The following is a 21,776-nucleotide window of genomic DNA, read 5'->3' on the forward strand; positions in this document are numbered from 1 at the left end:
TTTTCATCTTTTATCCTGTTTTATTGGCTTTATTTGACTGTGTCATATCGGAAATCGTATATTAGGTTATACAGGTATTGTATAAAACATATAGATAAATACATTTATATTGTGTTTCATGGTCCAAAAACTTTCACTTGACTTCTGGCCGCCGTCTCATGGAGATGGAGGCCCAGCGTTTCCAGAAAGTGGCATTGTTGCCCGTTTACACAAAGACGGAGTCCGAGTGTTTTTGAGAAGTTCCACAACCGGAGCCGTTTGCAATAACTTGTGTTTTCAGTGGCTCGGAGCAACACTGTTGAATAAACCAACCCTCAAACAATAAGCAAAGTTTTGCATTTTCACATGCAATCACTGCCTTATAAGTTGTTTCTCTATTTAAATAAATTCATTTCTTAGTTTATTTGGACGGGACAGTGCATGTTGATGAACAACCTTCTCTTCTCACCAGGTTACTGTAAATATGCTGGATTAGCACAAGGCTAATTTCCACCCGTTGTCCCACATAAAACCATTAAAGATTACAAACAATTAAAACAATAAAAACAATGTGGTGAAACAAAGATGATAAAATAATTCTTCCTAAAAACCATAAAGTGCAAATATTAAAGTTCTTACTCAGCAGTCTGACATAGTAAAGTGCCATTTAAAAATTTTTTTTAAAGTGCATGGTTTTCCTCATGATCACAAGTTTGGTTGTTGATCAGCCATATCTTTTATTGTTTTTAAAACTGACAAAGGTGGAGTTTTCTGGGATAACTGGAGATGACCCGAGACGTTTTAGAGGTTAAAGCCGGCTTCTCTGCACAGATGAAAGGACCTTCAGAGATCACGTTGACAGTGATTAATATGAATTTTCCTGTGATGCAGAAGTCGAGGATCCACCTGGTTCTGCCCCCCCCCCCCCCCCCCCCCCTGCTGCCCCGGCGTCTTCCACTTATACACTCAGTTCAGACTCGGGAGGTCTGAACCTCAGCAGATGGGAGAACTCTGCCGACCTCCCTCTGCGTCCTCCTGTGTCCAGTTATCCTCCTTTTTTTACAGTAATTATACCTTCAATCCAGTAAAAATCCAGACGGACGTCAGACTGGTGATTGAACTCAACTGTGTGTGTGTGTGTGTGTGTGTGTGTGTGTGTGTGTGTGTCACCTGTGGCAGTGATGTGTGGGTCTTCTGTGATCTGCTCCAGTCTTCCCAGCAGAGCCTCGATGTTGGTTTTTATCTGAGTCAACTCCGACTTGATGGCCTGAAGCTCTGTGCCTCTCACTGCTGACACACACACACGCACACGCACACGCACACACACACACACACACACACACACACACACACACACACACACACACACACACACACACACACACACACACACACACACACACACACACTTTCAGCATCATTTCACATCTAAAAGTCTTAAAATAGAAGATCTTCATCATTTATAGGGAGAACAAACGTGAGGATGTTCAAACAAACACGCTCTGTAATGATTGTCAATGTGGATCCAGCACCAACAGTGGGTTAGGGTTAGGGTTAGGGTTAGGGTTAGGGTTAGGGATAACCCACTGATCAGAGCTTTGAATCAAAAACTGAATTGTTTTCTAAATAAAGAACTAACTTATTTGAGATTTGTCTTCCAATGTAGGGAGAACCTGTCAGAAATATTTAAGTAAAGTACAGATACCTGAAGACTCTACTACAGCGCAGTATTGAACATAGAGCACTTCTTTATTGCGCCCTCTGCTGGTTAAACTCTGATTTCCACATGAGCAAGTGGAGGAGAAGGAAAGGAAAAAAGAAATCCTCTTAATCAGGAAGAAACTTTAGAGCCAGACTCAGAGGTGTTCAACCTGCAGCCACAGGTGGCTCTTCAGCTCCTCCGTAGCGGCTCCCTCAAGATTTCAGAATATGTCAAGTACATAAACATTTGTTTTTTGGGGTTTTTTTTGCGTTCCACACAGATTTTCAAAAATGGTCAAATCTCCAGGAGGAAAACAGCTACATAACAGAAAACAGTAAGGTCAGCCGTAGCCTTGGGGAAAAGAAGGAAAGGGGGAGAAAAAAGAAGCAAAAAGATAAAAAAAAAAGGAAAGATTATAAAAAGAGGAACAACTAAAAAGGGAAAAAGATTAAAAGAAGAGAAAAAAGGAGTAGAGAATGTGCATATATAAATAAAGAAAAATAACAAAAAGAGAAAAAAAAAAAAAAAAAAAAAAAGGTAAAAACAAGAATCAAAAAGGAAAGAAATGCTAGTATAACTAAAAACTGCGGTAACCCTTGGAACCGTGCAGTGGCTTTAAATAGTGATAGCTGAAGAGGCGAAAAGAGCAAAGATGTATAAAATGACAAAAGCAGTCAAATCCACTGGAGACAAAAGGACACGACAGGTGAAGATGCAACGCAATATAACAACATTTTACCCAATTCATTAATCGTGTAAAATGCAAGCTTATTGTATTCATAGCAATCTTTGTAGGTGGTTTTTCCCCTGTATTTTAGACGATTCCCCGTTTTTGTGGATCCAGACAAATTTTATTTGTGGTAAAATCATGAAACCTTTTTTTGGGGTGATTAAGGTTGCAGAGTCCTGAGACAGACAGACAGACAGACACTCCTCACTGCTGTCCTCGTTAATCCAACAGTACGACTGCGCTCTTCTCCTGGCCTGCAGCCGGATTATAACCCCGCCCACAGCGTTCACCTCCCAGCCGGAGGGCTTCAGACTAAATTCATCCATAACGGGAAAAAGGTCACTGGGAGGTAAAGAAAATATCCGTTTCATTTGGTTGGTTTATTGTTTATGAGCTGGAAAGCCAAAGAGATAGCAGCGTCAAAGGAAGAGGTCAAAGTTCACCGAACGCACCAGGAGTGGTCTGCTGAGATTCTTCATCGCCCATGACACATTTCATAATACGACACTGTGATGTCCTGCCACGGATCAGAGACGAGACCTCAGTCCTGGTCTGTGTTCACCTTCCGCCTGTTATCTGGGGAACTGCTGGGTTGCTTTAACTGGGACTGGAACAGATGTGCATTTTAAAAATACAACAATCACAGGAAAGAACAGATTCTCTTCTCTCAAAAAGCTGAAAAATGACAGTGGCGTGCAACAGTATTCCTCCCCCCCCCGAGTCAGCACTTTAGAGCTGCAAGCCTTTGTAGGTCTGTTTCTACCAGCTGAAATTTCTTCTTTTTTTTAAAACTTTTTTTAAGTTCAAGCTCAGTCGGATTGGATCGAGAGCGACTGTGTACAGCCATTCTCAAGTCCTGCCTGAAATTGTGAGTTGGATGGAGGTCTAGACTTTGATTCGTCCATTTTAAGACAACAAGCTTCGATCTAAACGTTTCCATGGCGGCTCTGCTGGAGGCTTCGGCTCGTCGTCCTGCTGGAAGCTGAAGCTTCGCCTCAGTCTCAAATCTCCTGCTGACTGAGGTTTTCACCCAAGATTGTCCTGAATTTGTCTTCATCCATCTTCCTTGTCCATCCTGAAGGAAAGCAGCCCCACAGCATGATGCTGCCACCACCGTGCTTCCCAGTGGGGATGGTGTGTTGAGGGTGATGTGTAGTGCTGGCTTTCCACCACAGTTTAGCTGCGTCTCAAAATGGCTCGTAGCAAACTGCAAACAGAACTTCTTCTGGCTTTGGTTCAACAACGTCTTCCTTCTTCACACTCTTCCATAAAGGTTCTAGTAGTGGAGACCGAGGACCCGTTTACATGGCAGTGATTTCAAGTGAAAACGCAAAATCTTTGGTAGTCTTGTGGGTCTGTTTACACATAAATGGTGCTTGGAGACACGGAAAACGCAACTTTTTGTAAACAGCTCCCAAGATGGAACTTTTCGAAAATGCTTCGGCTCTGTCAACAGTGAGGCTTCCTGGAAACGCCTGGGTTCAGTCTCAAATAGATGGAGAAAACGTTGCTAATGAGCATGCACACCACGGCTGTGGTAAATAATTCTGCACATGCTCAGTAGAGCCAATCAGAACAAAGATTCCTCCATGGTGTCACGTCCCCCAGTCCATATTCTCCTGAACTTGATAGTTTTATTTTGACAGTCACCGTAATAACAATCCAAATTTTCTGTCATTTGTCAAAAAATGTAAAAGCCATGAATCATTTTCCTTCCACTTGTGTTGCTCCATCAACATAAAATGCAGTAAAATAATTTTACATTTGTAGTTGTAGTGTGACAAAATGTGGAAAAGTTCAAGCAGTATGAAGACTTTTTCAAGCCACTGTAAATATATATAAAAAAACTAAAGGATCTTTAAAACAATCTCATGAATGTTAATTTGTAAAAGTCCACCATTAATCCACCTCACAAAATCTAATTTACATTGCAAGTGAATGAGTTTTCTGTCTCGTTAGAGCCTGAGATGTAACTATGACCCAAACTGTAACTACGACCCAAACTGTTACAAAATGTGATGTAAAAAAAATCCAAATTTAACAACTGGTCGATAATGTAACAAAAGTGCTGAGCCTGAAATGTATTTGATATTTTTTTTAATTAAACACAAAATGTAACAACTGGTCAATGATGTAACAAGACCCAGAGTACAATACTTAAAAACGTTTAATATTACATTGTGGGACAGGCAAAATATTTTTTCCCTAATAGGTAGTAATTTTATTACATTGTAGCCCTGTGTAAAAATACCCTATTAGATATTATTAGATACCACACATTAGTTGGAATATGTGAATAAAAATATTTTGTTTTGGGTTTAAATTTGAAAAGCACCTTTTTTTTTTGAGGAGTTGTTTGTTTGTTTTATGTTGTTTTCAGTTCTAAAACTTTTTGATTTCTTTTTCTGGTGTTCAGAGATGAAGTTTGTTTTGGTTGACACCCACATTGTGTTGTAACTGCTGATTGGAGGGAGCCAACAGAAAGGGGTGGGGCTAAGGGTGCGGTGCAGGTGAAGTGAAGTGCCTGCACTCAGTCTGTGTGAGAGAGGCATCAGCAGCAGAAGCTCCACCAGTGAACCAAATGTTTGCAAGTCGACCAATCGTGGGCTTAAGGCAAGCATTTCTTGTGGCAACCAAAGGTAAATTGTACTTTGTGTGTTTTGGGAATGCACTGCCCGTAATAATGAAGCTTAAAGGTGATCAGCTGTTGAGCTAATGTGAAAATCCATGTGAAATCCTGTGCAAATCATGCAGAGGCAGAAGAAGGCCAACAACCTGCCACCTGTTTTGGAAAGGTCCTGCTGTTTCTTCTACTGGAGAAAGACTCCTGCCCAGTTCCTGCTACCCCCCTGCTCTCCCTCCATGACAGAACCCCCCCCCCCCCCCCCCCCCCCCCCCACACACCCCCTCATCAAACCCCTGTGAGTACTGCACCGATCATTTTGCAGCTCCTTGAGCGAAGCGGCCAGAAAGTTTGGGCCTCACCGGACCCAGACGTCGAAACAGGCCGGCCGCCAACCTTTTGCCAGTGGTACCGGGTGGAGGGGTGGGTGGTGTGATTAACCATTCAATTATCTTGTTTTGGTGGTTGTTTTCGTTGATAGATTTTGTTTCATAAAAGAAGCACCTTGAGAGTTACAAGGATTTTTGATTTATTGGCAAAGTAGAAGATTGTTTTTGTTCGAGTGAAGGATTATTCTTTTGAGTTCGAAGAATTAAAAAGGTTCTGCGAAACCAGTTCTGTTGACAATAAGATTTAAACCTCATTTTTTCAACGGTTTAGCGTAAAATAGTTTTCATTTTAAGAGAACCCTTGGTTGAAATTGTCTTGCTCTAATTTATTTTTTGTTTTATAATAAATGTCCAGAAATTTGGGTATATAAGTTGTTGTTGTGTCCCATTACTTTTTGTTGATATGAACTCAGGCCCTCTCTCATAGCCTTCACATGAGAATTGGGTTACAACATAAAGAGAGTCAATGATTTATGTTTTGGACTTGAACTGCTTCAATTTGGATAACACTGATAGAATGAGTTCTAAAAGTTTGGACTATTTGTTTATATGTATATCTGTATACAATTTATGGTATTTATGTATGATTGCTGTTGCCCAAGTCATTAAAAGTCTTGTGTTTTCTATAATCTATTTCTCCAGTCATCAGTCCAAAATAATGTATAACATTAAACCTATTAAGATCACATTTGAATTCTTGGTAAATCTTTTTACATTATCAACCAGTTATTACATTTTGGGTTTTATTCCATTATATTTTACTGCAGTCGACTGGGTAGAAAGCTGCTTGTTCAGTAGGAATCAGACTAAATTCCCAGCACAGTGAAGTGGAGAGGTCCAGAACATCCAGAGTGAAGTTGGATGAGCAATAAGTGGGACAGACGTGAACGATATGCGCCATCAGGTTTCCCAGCGCCGTCGTGGCTAACGCTAACAGCAGTTTGAGACCATCGATCGATGGTTATCCATCTGCTGCAGATCTGTGGAAAGTTCTCTGCTGTGGCTGAAAGGCAACTGTTTTTTGTTGAGGCTGTCAGACGACCGCTGAGGCTCTGCAGGACGGCGTGAAGCGCCTCGGCTGTGATTAGACCGTTTAGACTCTCCACTATGACGTTGGGCAGAACCTCAAGGATACGACCCGAGCCGTCTCTGATCCGTGTCCAAATATCTGCTAGAACAAGTCGGCGTGTTTGAGGATGTCTGCAGTTTCCTGTAGTAGCTGCCTAGTGTCAAATCTCTGTTTCTGTGCTCAAAACAACTGGATCTGAGATTGAGGATCTTTCTGCGAAGCAGGAGCGAATCAGCTGGAGCAGAAAGAGCCGACAGGTCAGACGGAGCTCAGTCCTGCAGCTCTGACGCTCTATGAGGCTTTTCGAGATCTTGTCTCTTGTCGCATTGACACGTTTTCCTTCATTGCTTCTTGCCTTTTGTTTCTCTTTGGCTCCACCAGCCCGAGGTTCTGCTGAAGGGCAGTAAAGACTTTCCCTCTTCGTCTGGACAAGATGGCACTAAGAACCTCCACCTTGGTCCTAAAAACCAGGTTTAACTCTACATCATCCTCTGTGAGAGCCACAAGCCGTCTGACGCAACATGCTGCGCATGAGGGGATTTCCACCTGGGAACCATTTTTAACCATCAACTCAATCATTTGCACATTTTCCTGCACAAGTGTTTTACCTCCGCTGTCGTTAGCCATGCAAGTTAGCCACATTCAGGCTAATGTGACATCATTTATCCTGAGACACTGGGATCCCAGCTGGTCCACTACAAAGACCTCACAAGATCTGCTTCCACTGTTGTAAAGGCTTTCAGGCAGTAAATGGAATATGTTGAATGTGAGTACACACAGGCTTAATTTGGTTGGTTTTTCCATTTGTGTTTACAGTGTTTCAGTAGTCTTATTTAATATTTTAATTTATTCAGTGGAGAGTTAGAGAATACGAATAAACATGTATGGGTAGTTTAATCTTTTTCGATAAAATAAATACATTTTTATTCTGACTTACTACTTTTTCATCATGATTTAGGCCCCAATTACACAAAGTTTCAAGTGAAAAGGCATCAACAAAGTTTTGGTACATTTGAATACGTCATGTTAACAGGCTCTCTCATCGGGAGCCCTGCTATAAAAATATCCCTTAGGACAATTAATTGCCCTCGTGTTTTAAACTTTCCTTTGCAACAGTAAAAATAACTTCAAACAGGTAAGACTCTTGGTTATACAATGAAGAATTAGAAGGAAAAAGAGCTGCTTATAAGACAAAAATAATAAGAATAAATAACAGAAATTTGGTTTTACTCATCAGAGCCATTTGAAATGCAAATTTGGACGAGTACATGAGTACACAGCAAAAAACACTCAAATGAGTGACATGAAAAATGCTTTGTGAGCTCTGCACAGAGAGAAAAAAGCTCAGCAGATATGAAAAGAGCGCTGTTGGTGCAAAGAGAAGGTTCAGGTCGGAGTCGAATGTGAGAGAAGCAGACGGGACGTCGGCGTCTCTCCTCACATCCACGAGCCGAACACAATTCAAGTCGAATGTTTAATGAGCAGGAAGCAGAAATCAAGTGACAACAGCCACCAGGATGTTTGAACCTTTTGCTGACATGTAAAAACGTGACGTGGAAGATAGGCAAAGGCGAGCTTCGGGTGAGAGGAAGGAAACTGAGAAAGTAGAAAAGAGGAGCACACGAAGGGGACGATCTGAACCAGGTAATTGAAAACTCACTCAAAACATTCATTTTTCACTATTTTCTTGCCACAGAATTCTTCATTGAAACAGCTTTCAACACAGAGAACATATTTAAATACAGAATAATAATCTGACCATTAACTAGAGCAGAATAAACATGAATCATGTGCAAAAATAATTTGGTAAACAATTTCAGTTCATATTGAAACATTGTTTTTGTGGCCAATTAGAGATTATTTGATTTTTATATCTAAATCTTGTCTTTGTAATCTCATTTATTCACAAGAGAATTTACTGATTTGCCATTTTTATAATTACCTTTATTCATTTTAAATTGTACTTTATTCAGATTTCACAGACTATCATTGTTACAAGATAATCATACTATAATCATATTAATAAAAGTAAAAGGCTTCATAAAATTATTGCTATTTATTAGTAAAATTGAGTGTTGACTCCAAATTTAAACAGTTAGATATAACTTTTTTTGTATGTACAACTGAAAGTTAGTTTTTTTCATAAAATTAAAGATGTCAATAACAAAATAATTTGTGGTTTTAAACACATGATTTAGACGAGTTACACATGTGAGGGGATTGTAATTTCTTTTTTTTTTTAATGTTTTTAAAGGGAATCAAATTTTATTTTTCAAAGAGTAGTCAAAAATCTTTCTGAACATTTTCTTTAAATTAATAAATTATGATCAGATACATTAAGCAATGTTAAACGTTTGGAGTAGATGTATCCAAGTCAAAAATGAAAGTACTTTTTCAAGTTAAAAATAAACATATATGAAGTCAAATTACAATGGTTAAAGACCAAAACTACTGCTACTAATAGTTTTTGTTGCCATTGTATGTAAAAAAAAAAAAGAAAAAGAAAAAAATATATGTAGTTAAGGCTCAAACTAAAAAGAAAAAACATGTCTTTAAATTTATGTCAAATCGATGTTTTCTAATAATAAACTAATAAAATGATGGCTATGAGAATTAAATGTTATGCGATGGAACACATTAAATAGTGCAATATTAACCTTTAAATTTAAACTTTACAGTATGTTTTTTCAGTATGTATTGGATTAAAATGTTTATATTTTCACAAAAACCAAACAATTACTACACAAAATGAGACAATCTCAGCATAATGCCAATTCTAATGAAAACTTCTGCTGCAAAATACAGTGAAATATTAAAAAAAAAGAAAAAACGTTTGCATTCTGGGTATTTTTACAAATGGATCTAAAACGTGTAAAGTCCAGGGCAGATAGAAAAAAACAAAACAACCCAACTATAAATACAGAATCATAGAAAGTAAGAAATAATATGAAATTATCCAAAAGTCTCTCTAATCTAACTGCAGGGACTCGACTGTAGTTTCACCTGAACATGACTTTTCTCCTCATGTTAATTTTCTTTCTTTAAATCTGCTCATCCTGCACACGCACACTCAGTAAGACAGGAAAACCAATCAATGTTCATTGTTGCTGGCCGCATGTTTGTGGGAATAATTGGGTGGCTGGTGTGAAAGAGGAACTCACATCTCTGTTTGTTGCCGTTGCTGGTGGGGAGGACGGGGGCGTTGCGCGCCAGCAGTTTGACCGGCAGGGATTTGACCCGTCGTACAAGCGGCACCGCCACCCGCGGGCGCTTCACTGGCACCACCCGGGGCACCGGGGACACCCGGCCACGATACTCAAACAACCTGAGAAGGAGGAGGAGGAGGAGGAGGAGGAGGAGGAGGAGGAGGAGGAGGAAGAGCAGGAGGAACAGGTTCAAGAAGGGAGAGAGCAAAGGGAGGGTTAAAAGGGTCACCAAAACAAGGAACTCTGCATAAAATACATCTGAATTTTAGAAGCACCATGTTTCTGTTTGGCATAAATTCTGATCAACGTAACTGGTTCTGACAGCTGACCCATTAAGACCCGGAGAAATATGAAAGCACTTCTGTCTCCAGAGCCACATGCGTTTATTTTAAAGACCAATAAAAGAGGCATAATGATCCGCAGAATAAAGGACATGTAAGGAGAAGCTGGAGTCACGTTGCATCTAGTGTGGACATAATGACACATGAAGCCTCGAGCAAGTTAACATGCAGCATCAAGAAATAATGAGGAATCAACGTCTGCACAACATCTGCTTGTGGAAAATGAACAGCGCATGTGTATTTTCATGGAGACTTTCTACGGTATGCAGAGAGCAGTGTGTAGCATCTATCTAGCTCTATGCTACAGTAGACCAGACTGAGCTCGCTGTTAATGAGCGGATCAGTCAGACTTTAATCATGATTAGCATGTAGCATCGGTAGCATCAGTTTCGTTTGGGTGACGTGAACACTTCCACCAACTCTGAACCGGAGTTAACAAGTGATCTCTGGTTCTCCTGAACAACCTTGGGGAGGACGTGACGTAGTGCGCAGTGCATTCTGGGTATTAAAACAAAGCTGACCGAATGAATCACAAGAAGGAGACCCAGAAAGAAAAAGTTTGCGGGCAGACGTGGACTAGTGAGGAAGAAGTAGTGAGGAAGACTCATTGATATCTGGTCTGAAGACTTTATATATCGAGGTTGTTTGTGGCTACCCATTAGCCACGAGCTAATTAGCCTAGCCATAACGGGCTAAAGCAGCGGGACGTCCTCTTTCGGTCCGGACCAATCAATGAGCCGTGTTTCTTCTTTACTTCATCTCTGGTCGGTGTTTGTTTGGGCGACAGCGCCCCCAAACCAGAAGCTGGTGTAACTGCGTGACGTTTTCCAGGCATCCGTATTGGTACATCCCTATTTTTTCTTTTCTAATGAGATTAAAAACAAAGATTTACAAGATTTTCCAGTCATTCTATTCCCTTTCTATTTAACACGCCATCCCAAATTTTCTAAGGGGGAATTAAGGTTTTACAAACTCCACTTTTAGCCACACAACGGCTTTTGTTGTACGGTACCTTTCAGGAACGACAGTCCAAAGTGTTTCAGCTGAACTACTTTGTGCACATGAGGTCCTGATGGAAATGAGGAGTTACGGTACAGATTGTCTTAGTAACGTGTCTGTGAATGGACTCACACACACACACACACACACACACACACACACACACACACACACACACACACACACACACACACACACACACACACACACACACACACGCACACACAGACAGAGTGTTTGGAGGTGCTGTAAGACAGACGGGTGGGATTAAATCCATTCGAAGCGTCTCTGGGTTGAAAGGTAATCCTCCCAGCTCGGAGTTCGGTCGTCCACCGGTGTGGTCTGCTCGGCTCGCCCCAGCCAGCTGGGATGTGGTGCGACGCTCCTCCGTCACGGCTCCATGGGGCGAAAAAGTCGGAAAATCTGTATTTCCTAATGCCTTCCTGTGAGGATATGGTTTCTGTGGGACGACTGAAATCAGCAATCGTTTTTATGGGCCACATTATGCACTGTAAAACAATGTCAGCGTGTAATATGCAATATGTTAATGGGAGGCAGGAGTCTGTAACCTGCGGCTCTCCAGAGCTTTTACAAGAACACATGTGAACCAGGAGTTATTTTCATTCGATCTGTTAAAGGGATCTTATCTCGCAGCTCCAGATGACGGATCTCTTTGTTTTTGGACTGAGGGAGGAAACGGTGTTGATAAGCCGTGATAACTTCATTTGAAGACGTTCTGTGACGCCTCACCAGGTTTATTTGGTGCAAAGTGTGAAAGAAAATGGCTCTTTAGGCTCAAACACACTTACACTGTCACCAATTAAACTTTTTAATGTGGATTTTTTTTTCAAACGGGTGAAAATGCAACTTTTAGAAACACTGCTACTGCGAATACGAACCACGACCATAGTAACTGGTAGTTCTGCACATGCTCAGTAGAGACAATCACAACAAAGCTTCCTACGTAGTGTCATGACTCCAAGTCCATATTCTCCTGGGACTTGGTACTTTTATTTTGACAGTCACCACAATACCAATTCGACTCGGTGATCTGTCCACTAGAATATCCGTGTTCTCCCGCTGTTATTGTTTATGACGTGTTGTTTTCTGCTGCATGTGTGTGTGTGTGTGGTTTCCTTACTAAAAATAAAAAATACCATCAACTAGTTGACCAACATGATAATTGTATTGTTTTCATTGTTTCCACCGTGCAAACAGTATTGAGCTCCATGTTGGCATCACGGCTCATAAAAAAAAGCTTCAGTTGAGAATTCATCTCATTTTATAAAATATGGCCACCTTTTCTTTGATTTAAGCCTCTTGCCATCACTGACCTCTCCGACAGCAGCTCACTCCACTCTACTATTAATAAAAAACAAAGCAAAAACTCAATAAAAGTTCACGGATTTATAACAAAAGCTTCATCATATCTGAATCAGCTCGGGTCGTACAGATGGCCATAAAAGAGAAGTCAGAGGTCTGGGAGTCTCTGCTCCAGATGGAAAGGAGCTCTGCCTCGGTGCTGATCAACCGAAACACACAATCGCAGTATCATTACACAAATCTACCGTCTACAGAAGATAGAAGCACAGATTCATGTAGTAAGCAGATTTTCCCTGAAGGTGAATGAGGTGAACTAAAGTCTTATTTAAACTTCCTTAGAATGAAGTTAGAAGAATTTATCAGAAATTCAGAGAGAACGGGAGGATTTGTGGAGGTGAGTGCAGAAATACAGATGGGCTTTGCTGTATTTTGAACATTTATCAGCTCAGAATGGAGAAATGAGGTCAGACAGGTAAGCAGTGTAAATCTGTTCTGCAGCCCGGCTGGTCAACACATTTCCATAAAGCAGTATTATTCATCCAATGAAATTCAGACCATAAAACCTACGATGGACATTAATGAAGCCGGTGTGGAGACTAAGGCCCCCGTTCACGTAGCTACACTTTCGTTGCATTTCGGGGGTCCGTTTCCACGACAACGGTGCTCGAAACCAGTGGAGAAGCAGGCAAAAACTGGATTTTCTGGAAACGTTCGGGCTCCATCCCGAGTTGACGGCGGAAAAAGCTGCTAATGCACATTTCACACACGCACACACACACACACACACACACACACACACACACACACACGCAGTATCTAATTCAACATGTCTGTATCGTACACTGCCTTGCATTGTATCTATTGAACTGCGTCGTATTGCATCGCATGTCTATGCATGCTGATGTATTTCAAGGTTTCGTAATCTGTCGTTCTGGGATTAATGTGAAATATGATGTTATCTTCATATCATATAGCAACATATCACACATATTGTCATATGATGATCATATTATTGTGATAAATGATATACATGGGAAAAAAGAAACTGGCAACATATTTTTGCCTCTACTGTTGTCAACTTCAAACATTCCTTGAAACATGTGCATTACTTTCTTTATGAGCAGATGTGAAATATTTAGCAGTAAATAATAGATCATGGGGTTATTAAAGTGTCCATTGTAGAGAGCTGCTTTCATATAAATGCATTTTACACACGTCTAAATTCTAATTAAACTTAATGCACTTTGATGATTTACTATTAATTTATGTTATAAAACTGTAGATTTGTGGTGTGTTTAAATTAAACCGCTCTCATTTATGATCTATGTTGCATTGTATTGTTTAAAAGAAAACGAAATGACTGCGTGTTGCTCATCCAGATGCTCTCTGAAGCTCATCCTGAAATTTATACCTCCGTTCTCGGGGAGAACTCCACTAAGCAAAGCGAAGGGAAGCGAAGGCGCCATGTGCCGCGCAGATTGCAAAGCCTCATGCTGAAGATTCTCTCTCTAGTAATTCCAGATGGCAGCTGACCTCTCAGGTTTGTTTTAATACATTTTCCATCGATAAAGCTTCTTTTTTTAACTTTATTTACTTTTGTTTTTTGTAAAGTTTTTACTTGACTCTATTCAGTCCCCAGAGATAACTGCACCTTTAAAGGTTATTCGGGTCCAAACTGAATGAACCACTTTGACATTCACCCGCAACAAATATACAAATGTTTTGGGGTTTTTTTTACCTTGAAATTCATTGGCTTTTCCTAAAGTGAACTAAAATACACCAAAACTATTCTGATAAAGTTGTTTATGCAAACTGCCCTGCATCTGATGTGGATTTTAAATCCACTCATGTGGGTTAAGTTAAGGTAAATACTGTTTCAAATCACTTTTGATTAGTGAGAGCGCTGATGTCCTTTCAGATTAATAAATTTGGAAAACTAAAGATCCTATCGCTAATACATATATGATACCAACACTCTGTACGAGAGTTTATTCCGGGAGCAGAAACCTAAACTCATGTGGTGAGGGAAAATGTTTTTTTTAAATCTAGATTTTGAAATAAAATCAATAGTTTGTTTGAAAACCGGACTGAGCTCCTATGGTGAGAGAAAACATGTGCAGACGAACTATCTACTGTGACCGTGGTTCACAAGTGCAGTGGCAGCGTTTAGGAAAGCTTTGTTTTTCCCCGTTTCCACGGAGACGAAGCATTTTCGGTCTTCAAAAACATGCAATTTCAGTGTTTCCGACGACCGTGGTGGTCTAAACTGACACCCGAGACCCAAGGAAAGTTTAACGATTTAATTTGAAGAGTGAAGTGAAATCTGTGTCGGATATTTTTTTTTAAGTTAAAAAAAAAAAAATTAATGGTTCTACAGACACAAGCAACTACAACATTTTTATGAGCGGCACACAGAACAGTTTTTATGCAGTTAATTTACCAGATGATATTCATTTTAACATGATTTATTAAAATTTAGCTACTAAATGAACTGATGTTATGAATGAAAATATTGATAATATGTTTGTGCTCGAATTTAGCTACGTATATCTGAGTCTTTCCTGTTGTAAAGACTCATTTTCCCTGCTGCTGGTTTATTCTATACAATCTAGCTCAGGGGTGTCAAACAGGGGCCATAGTCCTGAGTCGGCTGGACCAGTAAAATAGTGCCACAATAACCTTTAAATTTAAACTTCAAAGTTTTTCTTTGTTGTTGCATAGAGTATACGTGATAAAAATGTTTTCATATCTTTAGGAAATCAAACAAATACTACAGAACATGACGACAATCTCAACCTAAAGCCAACTTTAATGAAGCCTTCTAGTGCAAAATACAGTAAAATGTCCAGAAAACGTCTCCTATATCTGTTACAATCTGACGGCATGGCTTCGAGCCGGATGCTCATTTTCTAGCTTTCATGGCAGCATCACTGATATCTCAGCTCGGGTCTCAGTGTCGCTATTCTTAAGAAATTAGTTTGAAATTAGTTTAAAAAAAATTTTAAATAAATGTTTTCTTAGCGATTATGTCCATTAGCTTGGTGGGTTGGCCAGATTGGAGAACATATAACTTACGTCTGACACCTCTGATCCAGACAGTCACAAAACGTGAACGAAATCAAAGGATTAAATGCCAAAACAATAAGACATGTCATGACACATAGTTACAGGAAGTGATGAAAGTCCCTCTTCAAACCCAGAGGAAGTGCCATGAGTTCAAACGACGCCACTGTCGTTCTTCTGTTGTTCCCTCTTTGAGCAAAGCACCTGGAGGAGCGACACACGAGTCAATGACCTTCAAAGACATGGCCGCTCTTCGTCTCACTGACTTCCGCTGCCCCCTTTTGCTGCATCAAGCTGTTTCATATCCAAACACACAAACCTGATGGCTTCTGACAGAAGACAAAAGATGCTTGAGGAGAGTCGTTTTCCCTCCCGCGAGCGAGAGCTGCCGTCTTTTGTGAAACACAAAACCTCTGGATGCAATGACGCACAGTAACCCCAGGATGTTTTATTATTTTTCTTCTCGGGGTAATTCTGAAGATCCTCCACTCGCATCTGATGGAGACAGCCGTTTGACAAACCTCAAGGTTCATGCGCCGAGATTTCAAGACATTTCCACACAGTAAAGACTGTGGCATCCCTACAGTGTGTGTGTGTGTGTGTGTGTGTGTGTGTGTGTGTGTGTGTGTGTGTGTGTGTGTGTGTGTGTGTGTGTGTGTGTGTGTGTGTGTGTGTGTGTGTGTATGTGTGTGTTAAGCATCTCAATATGGAGCCAATTCCAAAGGTTCGGTTTCAAAGCTCTGAGTTTTCACGACAATCGCTTCAGACATGAAGATTCCAGTATGAAGGGAAACATGACAACAGACCTTTCACCCTCATAACATTGACGGATCTGATGACAACTTCCACCTGGTTCTGTTGGTGCACTAATACTTCCCACACTGTGAAGTGACTGCAGGGGTTCATGTATATAAAGGGGATTTGACCAGATGTTCCTTTCGACACTCATCAAGAGGCAAATAAAGGGAGGAAACTTGGGCTGGGTGATTTGGCCTAAAAACAAATCTATGATTTTTCAAAGAAAAATCTGAGATTTGATTTGATTTTTTCAATGCAAAAATGACTGCAGTCATTAGAAATCTGTAAAAAAAATAATAAAATAAATAATGAATGAAAATTATAATGAAAATATATTGTCAAAAGAGCAACTTTATTGCTGTGATTGTCCTCAGAGTTAAAATGCATATAAACAATCCCAAAATAAATAGTAAATGAGGCTCCGTCATTCAACAAATTCAAGCTTTAACCAGGTTTAAGCAAAAGTGCAACAGCAACTACAGAATCCCACAAACTCTGGGGAGGAAAAAAAATGGAATTTTCAAAATAAAAATCGTTTTTAACTACAAATTCGATTAATCGATTAAATCCATTTTTTTCCAGCTCTAGAGGAAACCCCAAAAGACTAATCCTGCATTAAAACAATAGCAACTGATGAAACTAGTTTCTCAATTACAGTTTCTTCAAAGGTCTTTTTATTGAAAGATAATAACAGAAAATGTCTTTTACAGTACAGGAAAATACTTTTTTCTTTTCTTTCCCCCACCTTCAACAAAAACACTCACACAGGCTACAAAACATCCACACATGAGTCTGGCCTAATCTAGACGACAGACAACCACAGCTGCACCTAAAAGTCACATTCTGACAGGAAAAGGTCAAGGTTGACAATACACACATCTGTGGGGGTGTCAGTCTGAGCACCGTCACCCAGATCACATTGCACCAATTAAGAACCTTCCTGCAGGTGGTGGCGCCCAGCGTGGGACACAAACCCTCTACCTTGAGATTGTGAGTCTCATGCTCTACCAACAGAGCTAGCCGGGGGATTATAAATCTATCTATCTATCTATCTATCTATCTATCTATCTATCTATCTATCTATCTATCTATCTATAGATATATATATAGAGAGAGAGATATATAGATATATATAGATATATAGATAGATAATTATCTATCTATATAAATATAAAAAAAAAATACAAAGAACATTACAAAAATAAATACATTTTATCAAGAAAATTAAAGAGAGAATTAAAAACACAAAACAAAAAAAACAACAACTAAAAAACAGTAAAAGGCTACTCAGATATGACAGTAGTGGGTCTCTCAAAGAATTTCAGGAAGGGGTCCCACAATTTATGAAATCTGCTTTCCGTTCCCTGGGTCGTGTAGCGTATTTTCACTAAATCCCAGCAGATCATTGTATCTCTTATCCAGTGCAAGAAGGACGGCGGGATAGGAGCTCTCCACTTGAGTAAAATTGCTCGCTGGGCGAGCAAAGACGTGAACGCCAGGACATTGAGTTTTGCTTTTGGCAGGTCCAAATCTGGATATATGCCAAAGATAGCGGTCAAAGGGTTTGGCTGAAATTGGCGGTGAAGTATCTCTGACATAGTTTGGAAAAATGATGTCCAAAATTGAGATAAAGTGGGACAAGACCAATACATGTGAATGAGTGAGCCAGGAGCACCTTTACATTTATCACAAGTAGGGTCCACATCCGGATACATGCAAGCCAATTTGGTTTTTATTTATGTGAATGCGGTGAACTACTTTAAACTGCAAAAGAGCATGACGGGCACATAAGGAAGTAGAGTGCACACGTCTAAGGGTTAAATCCCATGCGTTGTCTGAAAAAGTAAAGCCTAGTTCCTGTTCCCAAGCTGTTCTAATAGCAGCCATAGAGGGACAGTGCAATTTAGAAATAAGGTTGTATTGGTTAGACATTATCCCCTTTGACATTGGTTTGACAGAGAGAAATGAATCGATAGGATTGACAGGTGGCTTAGAAGGGAACTGTGGAATTAAACCCTGTACATAATGCCTAATCTGTAAAAATATGGAAATAATTCATTTTAACCCTTGTATTATGTTAAGGGTCAATTTGACCCATTTCAGTTTTTGAGTTGACTAAAACATTGGTTCCCTTTTTTTTTTCTTCATGAAAGTTTGTGACTTTTCCTCATCTAGGGTCATTAACAGGTGTGTAAAACTTGGAGTCTTTGACGTGTAGTGGAATGTCTGTGCAGAGTTTGAATACAAAGATGATGTTGCGGGTCATTTTGACCCGGACACTTCAATGTGGGTAAGTAGCTGTTCAGATCCAATATACACCTGTTTCTTTGATGTACTTTGTTTTGACTGCCTCTGAATAGCCATTTAGAGTCCAGAGATCCAGGTGTCTGTAGGGGAGGAACTTTCTCTCCCTTATCCTTGTCACTTTTCTCATGTCATTTCTTTGACGAGCACACCAACAATGAGATCCAGGAGATTTACTGCTGAAGAAGCTTTATCACAGATTTTGAACTGGGATAGTGATGCAGAGGAAGAGATTTCAGAGACAGAGGATCTTTCAGAGACTGAGGACAATGTTATTGATGATCCTGATTGTCAATTTTCCTACGATGATGAGGATTCAGAAGATGAGTCTCCCGCCATCTCTCCATCAGATGAAAACCAAGGACTGTAGCAATCCCCATCCACAGAGAGGACATGGGCATCTAAAGACGGTAATATAAACTGGTCAACATCACCACACCAAAGCCGAGGCAGACTGTCATCGTTGAATGTTATCAAAATGACTCCTGGTCTAACAAGATTTGCTATCACACGAGCTGATGATATTCAATCAGCATTTCAGCTCTTCATGTCCCCACCAATAGAGAAGATCATACTGGACATGACCAACTTAGAGGGGAGGCGTGTATTTCAAGATAAATGGAAGCCACGGAACCAGACTGACTTGCATGTTTACATTGGGATTCTGGTATTAGCTGGAGTGTACAGGTCAAAGGGAGAAGCAACTGCAAATCTATGGAATGAAGAGAGTGGAAGGCCAATCTTTCGAGCAACAATGTCTTTGGAGACATTTCACATGATATCTCGTGTGATCCGATTTGACAATCGTGACAGCAGAGCTGGTCGACGTGAAAAAGACAAACTCGCTGCGATCAGAGATGTATGGGATAAGTGGGTCGAAATTCTACCTTTGTTGTACAATCCTGGTCCCCATGTGACTGTAGATGAGCGCCTTGTTCCATTCAGGGGGCGCTGTCCTTTCCGACAGTACATGCCCAACCAGCCTGCCAAGTATGGCATCAAGATATGGGCAGCCTGTGATGCCAAATCAAGCTATGCATGGAATATGCAAGTGTACACTGGAAAGCTGCCTGGAGAAGCATCTGAAAAGAATCAGGGGATGCGTGTGGTGCTGGAGATGAGTGAAGGGCTGCAAGGTCAAAATATCACATGTGACAACTACTTTACATCCTACTGCCTTGGAGATGAACTTCAGAAGAAAAAGCTGACTATGTTGGGAACAGTCAGAAGAAATAAGCCAAAACTTCCCAATGAAATTCTGAAGATGGAGGGCAGATCTCTGCATTCCTCAATGTTTGCTTTCACTGAGAAAACAACAGTTGTTTCATACTGCCCAAAGAGAAACAAGAATGTTCTTGTAATGAGCACAATGCACACAGATGCATCTCTGAGCACAAGAGAAGACATGAAGCCACAAATGATCTTGGACTACAACTCCACCAAAGGAGGAGTTGACAATTTGGATAAAGTCACAGCAACATACAGCTGCCAGCGCAAGACTGCTCGTTGGCCCTTGGCAATTTTCTACAACATTGTGGATGTGTCTGCTTACAATACCTACGTTTCGTGGACTGAAATCAGCCAGCAGTGGAATGCCAGCAAACTGTACCGACGCTGGCTTTTCCTGGAAGAGCTCGGCAAAGCACTGGTCACTCCCAAGATCCAGGGGCGAGCCGGGCCAGCTTGATCCCCAGCAGCTGCAACTGTCATTAAAAAGGTCAAGTCCAGGTCATCTAACAAACCTGCTGTGGATCCAGTGGATACAGGTGTAAAGAAACAGAAAAGATGCCAGGTCTGTCCCGCTCGAGAGGAGAGCAAAACAAGTACCTCCTGTGTGAAATGCAAGAATTACATCTGCAGGAAGCACACAGTCACAGTCTGTCCATCATGTGGACAACATTGAAAATGTTGGACAGAAAGAATCTGATAAAACAGGGCAAGTTAAATAAAAAAAGAGAAATGTGTTTGTGAAAAGGGAAAAACTTTAAATAGTTCGTAAATATAGTGTTGAAATTGAAAATGTATTGTATGTCACTTTTCTAAATGTTTATATAATCTTAAATCAAGTTGGTTTTCGTTGAACCTTGTTTTTTGACTGTTTGAGTGGATTTACACAGTCCGGGTCAAAATGACCAGCAACATAACCAATGTAACTTTTTTTTTCAAAATAATACAAGGGCTGGGGATATCAAATGCGTCACTTAGTTGAGAGAAACATGCAAACTGATTCTCGAAGAACAGATCATCAAAACGTCTCAAGCCGTTATTATGCCAAATCTTGAATGCACCATCAGAATTCAAAGGGACAAAGAGGTGATTAGCTGCAATCGGGCTTTGCAGAGAAAATGTCTGCTGTCCAAAATGCTGTCCAGATGTGCAGAGATTGATTTACTAAGGCATTACTATTAGGAAAGGCAGAGACCAGTGGAAGTGCAGCACCCAGAAGGGCGGGCAAAGAAATTGGAGCACTGGCATAGCCCTCCATCGTTACCCAGAAAGGACACGACGGATCCAGATAAAAGTGCACCCAATACAACATACAGCAAATATTAGCTGCCCAGTAGTAATACTGGAAATTAGGTAGTGCCATTCCACCAGTCCGCTTTGGTTGTTAAAGAAAAGCTTTACGTAATCGAGGCTGTTTGCCGTTCCAGACGTAGGACGTGATTAAAGAATCGAGAGATTTGAAAAAGGTCTTTGGGATAAAAATTGGGAGGCATTAGAAAAGATCCCAACATTTTTGGGGAAGCGTCATTTTAATTGAATTAATTCTTCCAATGAGAGACAGGGATAAAGGGGACCATTTGGACAAAATCTGCTTAGCTTGGTCAAATAAACTTAGGAAATTATATTTAAACAGATCCCTCAATTGTCTTGTGACACAAATTCCAAGATAGTAGAAATGATCTGTCACCACTTTAAATGGAAGGTCAGTGAGGTTAAGTCTCAGGGTTTCTTTGCTAATTGGAAGGAGTTCACTTTTATTAAAATTAATTTTATATCCTGAAAACTGATGAAAAAGTTCAAATAAGGTGAGGGCTTCCGGTAAGGACAATGCTGGTTCTGAAACATAAATGTGTAGATCTTCTGCATACAGAGAGACCTTGTGCTCAACTGCCCCCCTGCATATCCCCTGTATTTTCTTATTGTTACGGATAGCTATTGCAAGCGGTTCTATGGCGATAGCAAACAAGAGCGGGCTAAGAGGGCAACCCTGCCGTGTCCCCCTGTGTAGGGGGAGAAATATTTT

At 40.4% G+C, this 21,776-nt stretch overlaps 1 protein-coding gene across 1 annotated transcript in view; it reads right to left on the reverse strand.

Annotated features, from left to right (window-relative positions):
* Positions 1-21,776, reverse strand: part of raly (RALY heterogeneous nuclear ribonucleoprotein) — a gene marked incomplete at both ends in the record, with an annotated part of 38,280 nt that overhangs the window by 1,824 nt on the left and 14,680 nt on the right. Inside the window, 2 exons of the mRNA XM_080460906.1 lie at positions 1,150-1,269; positions 9,654-9,817. Of these exons, the coding sequence (XP_080317032.1) occupies positions 1,150-1,269; positions 9,654-9,817 (284 nt within the window). The remainder of the gene's footprint in view (positions 1-1,149; positions 1,270-9,653; positions 9,818-21,776) is intronic.

The sequence above is a fragment of the Lipophrys pholis genome, assembly GCF_963383615.2.
Source record: "Lipophrys pholis genome assembly, chromosome: 4".
Classification (NCBI taxonomy): Eukaryota; Metazoa; Chordata; class Actinopteri; order Blenniiformes; family Blenniidae; genus Lipophrys; species Lipophrys pholis.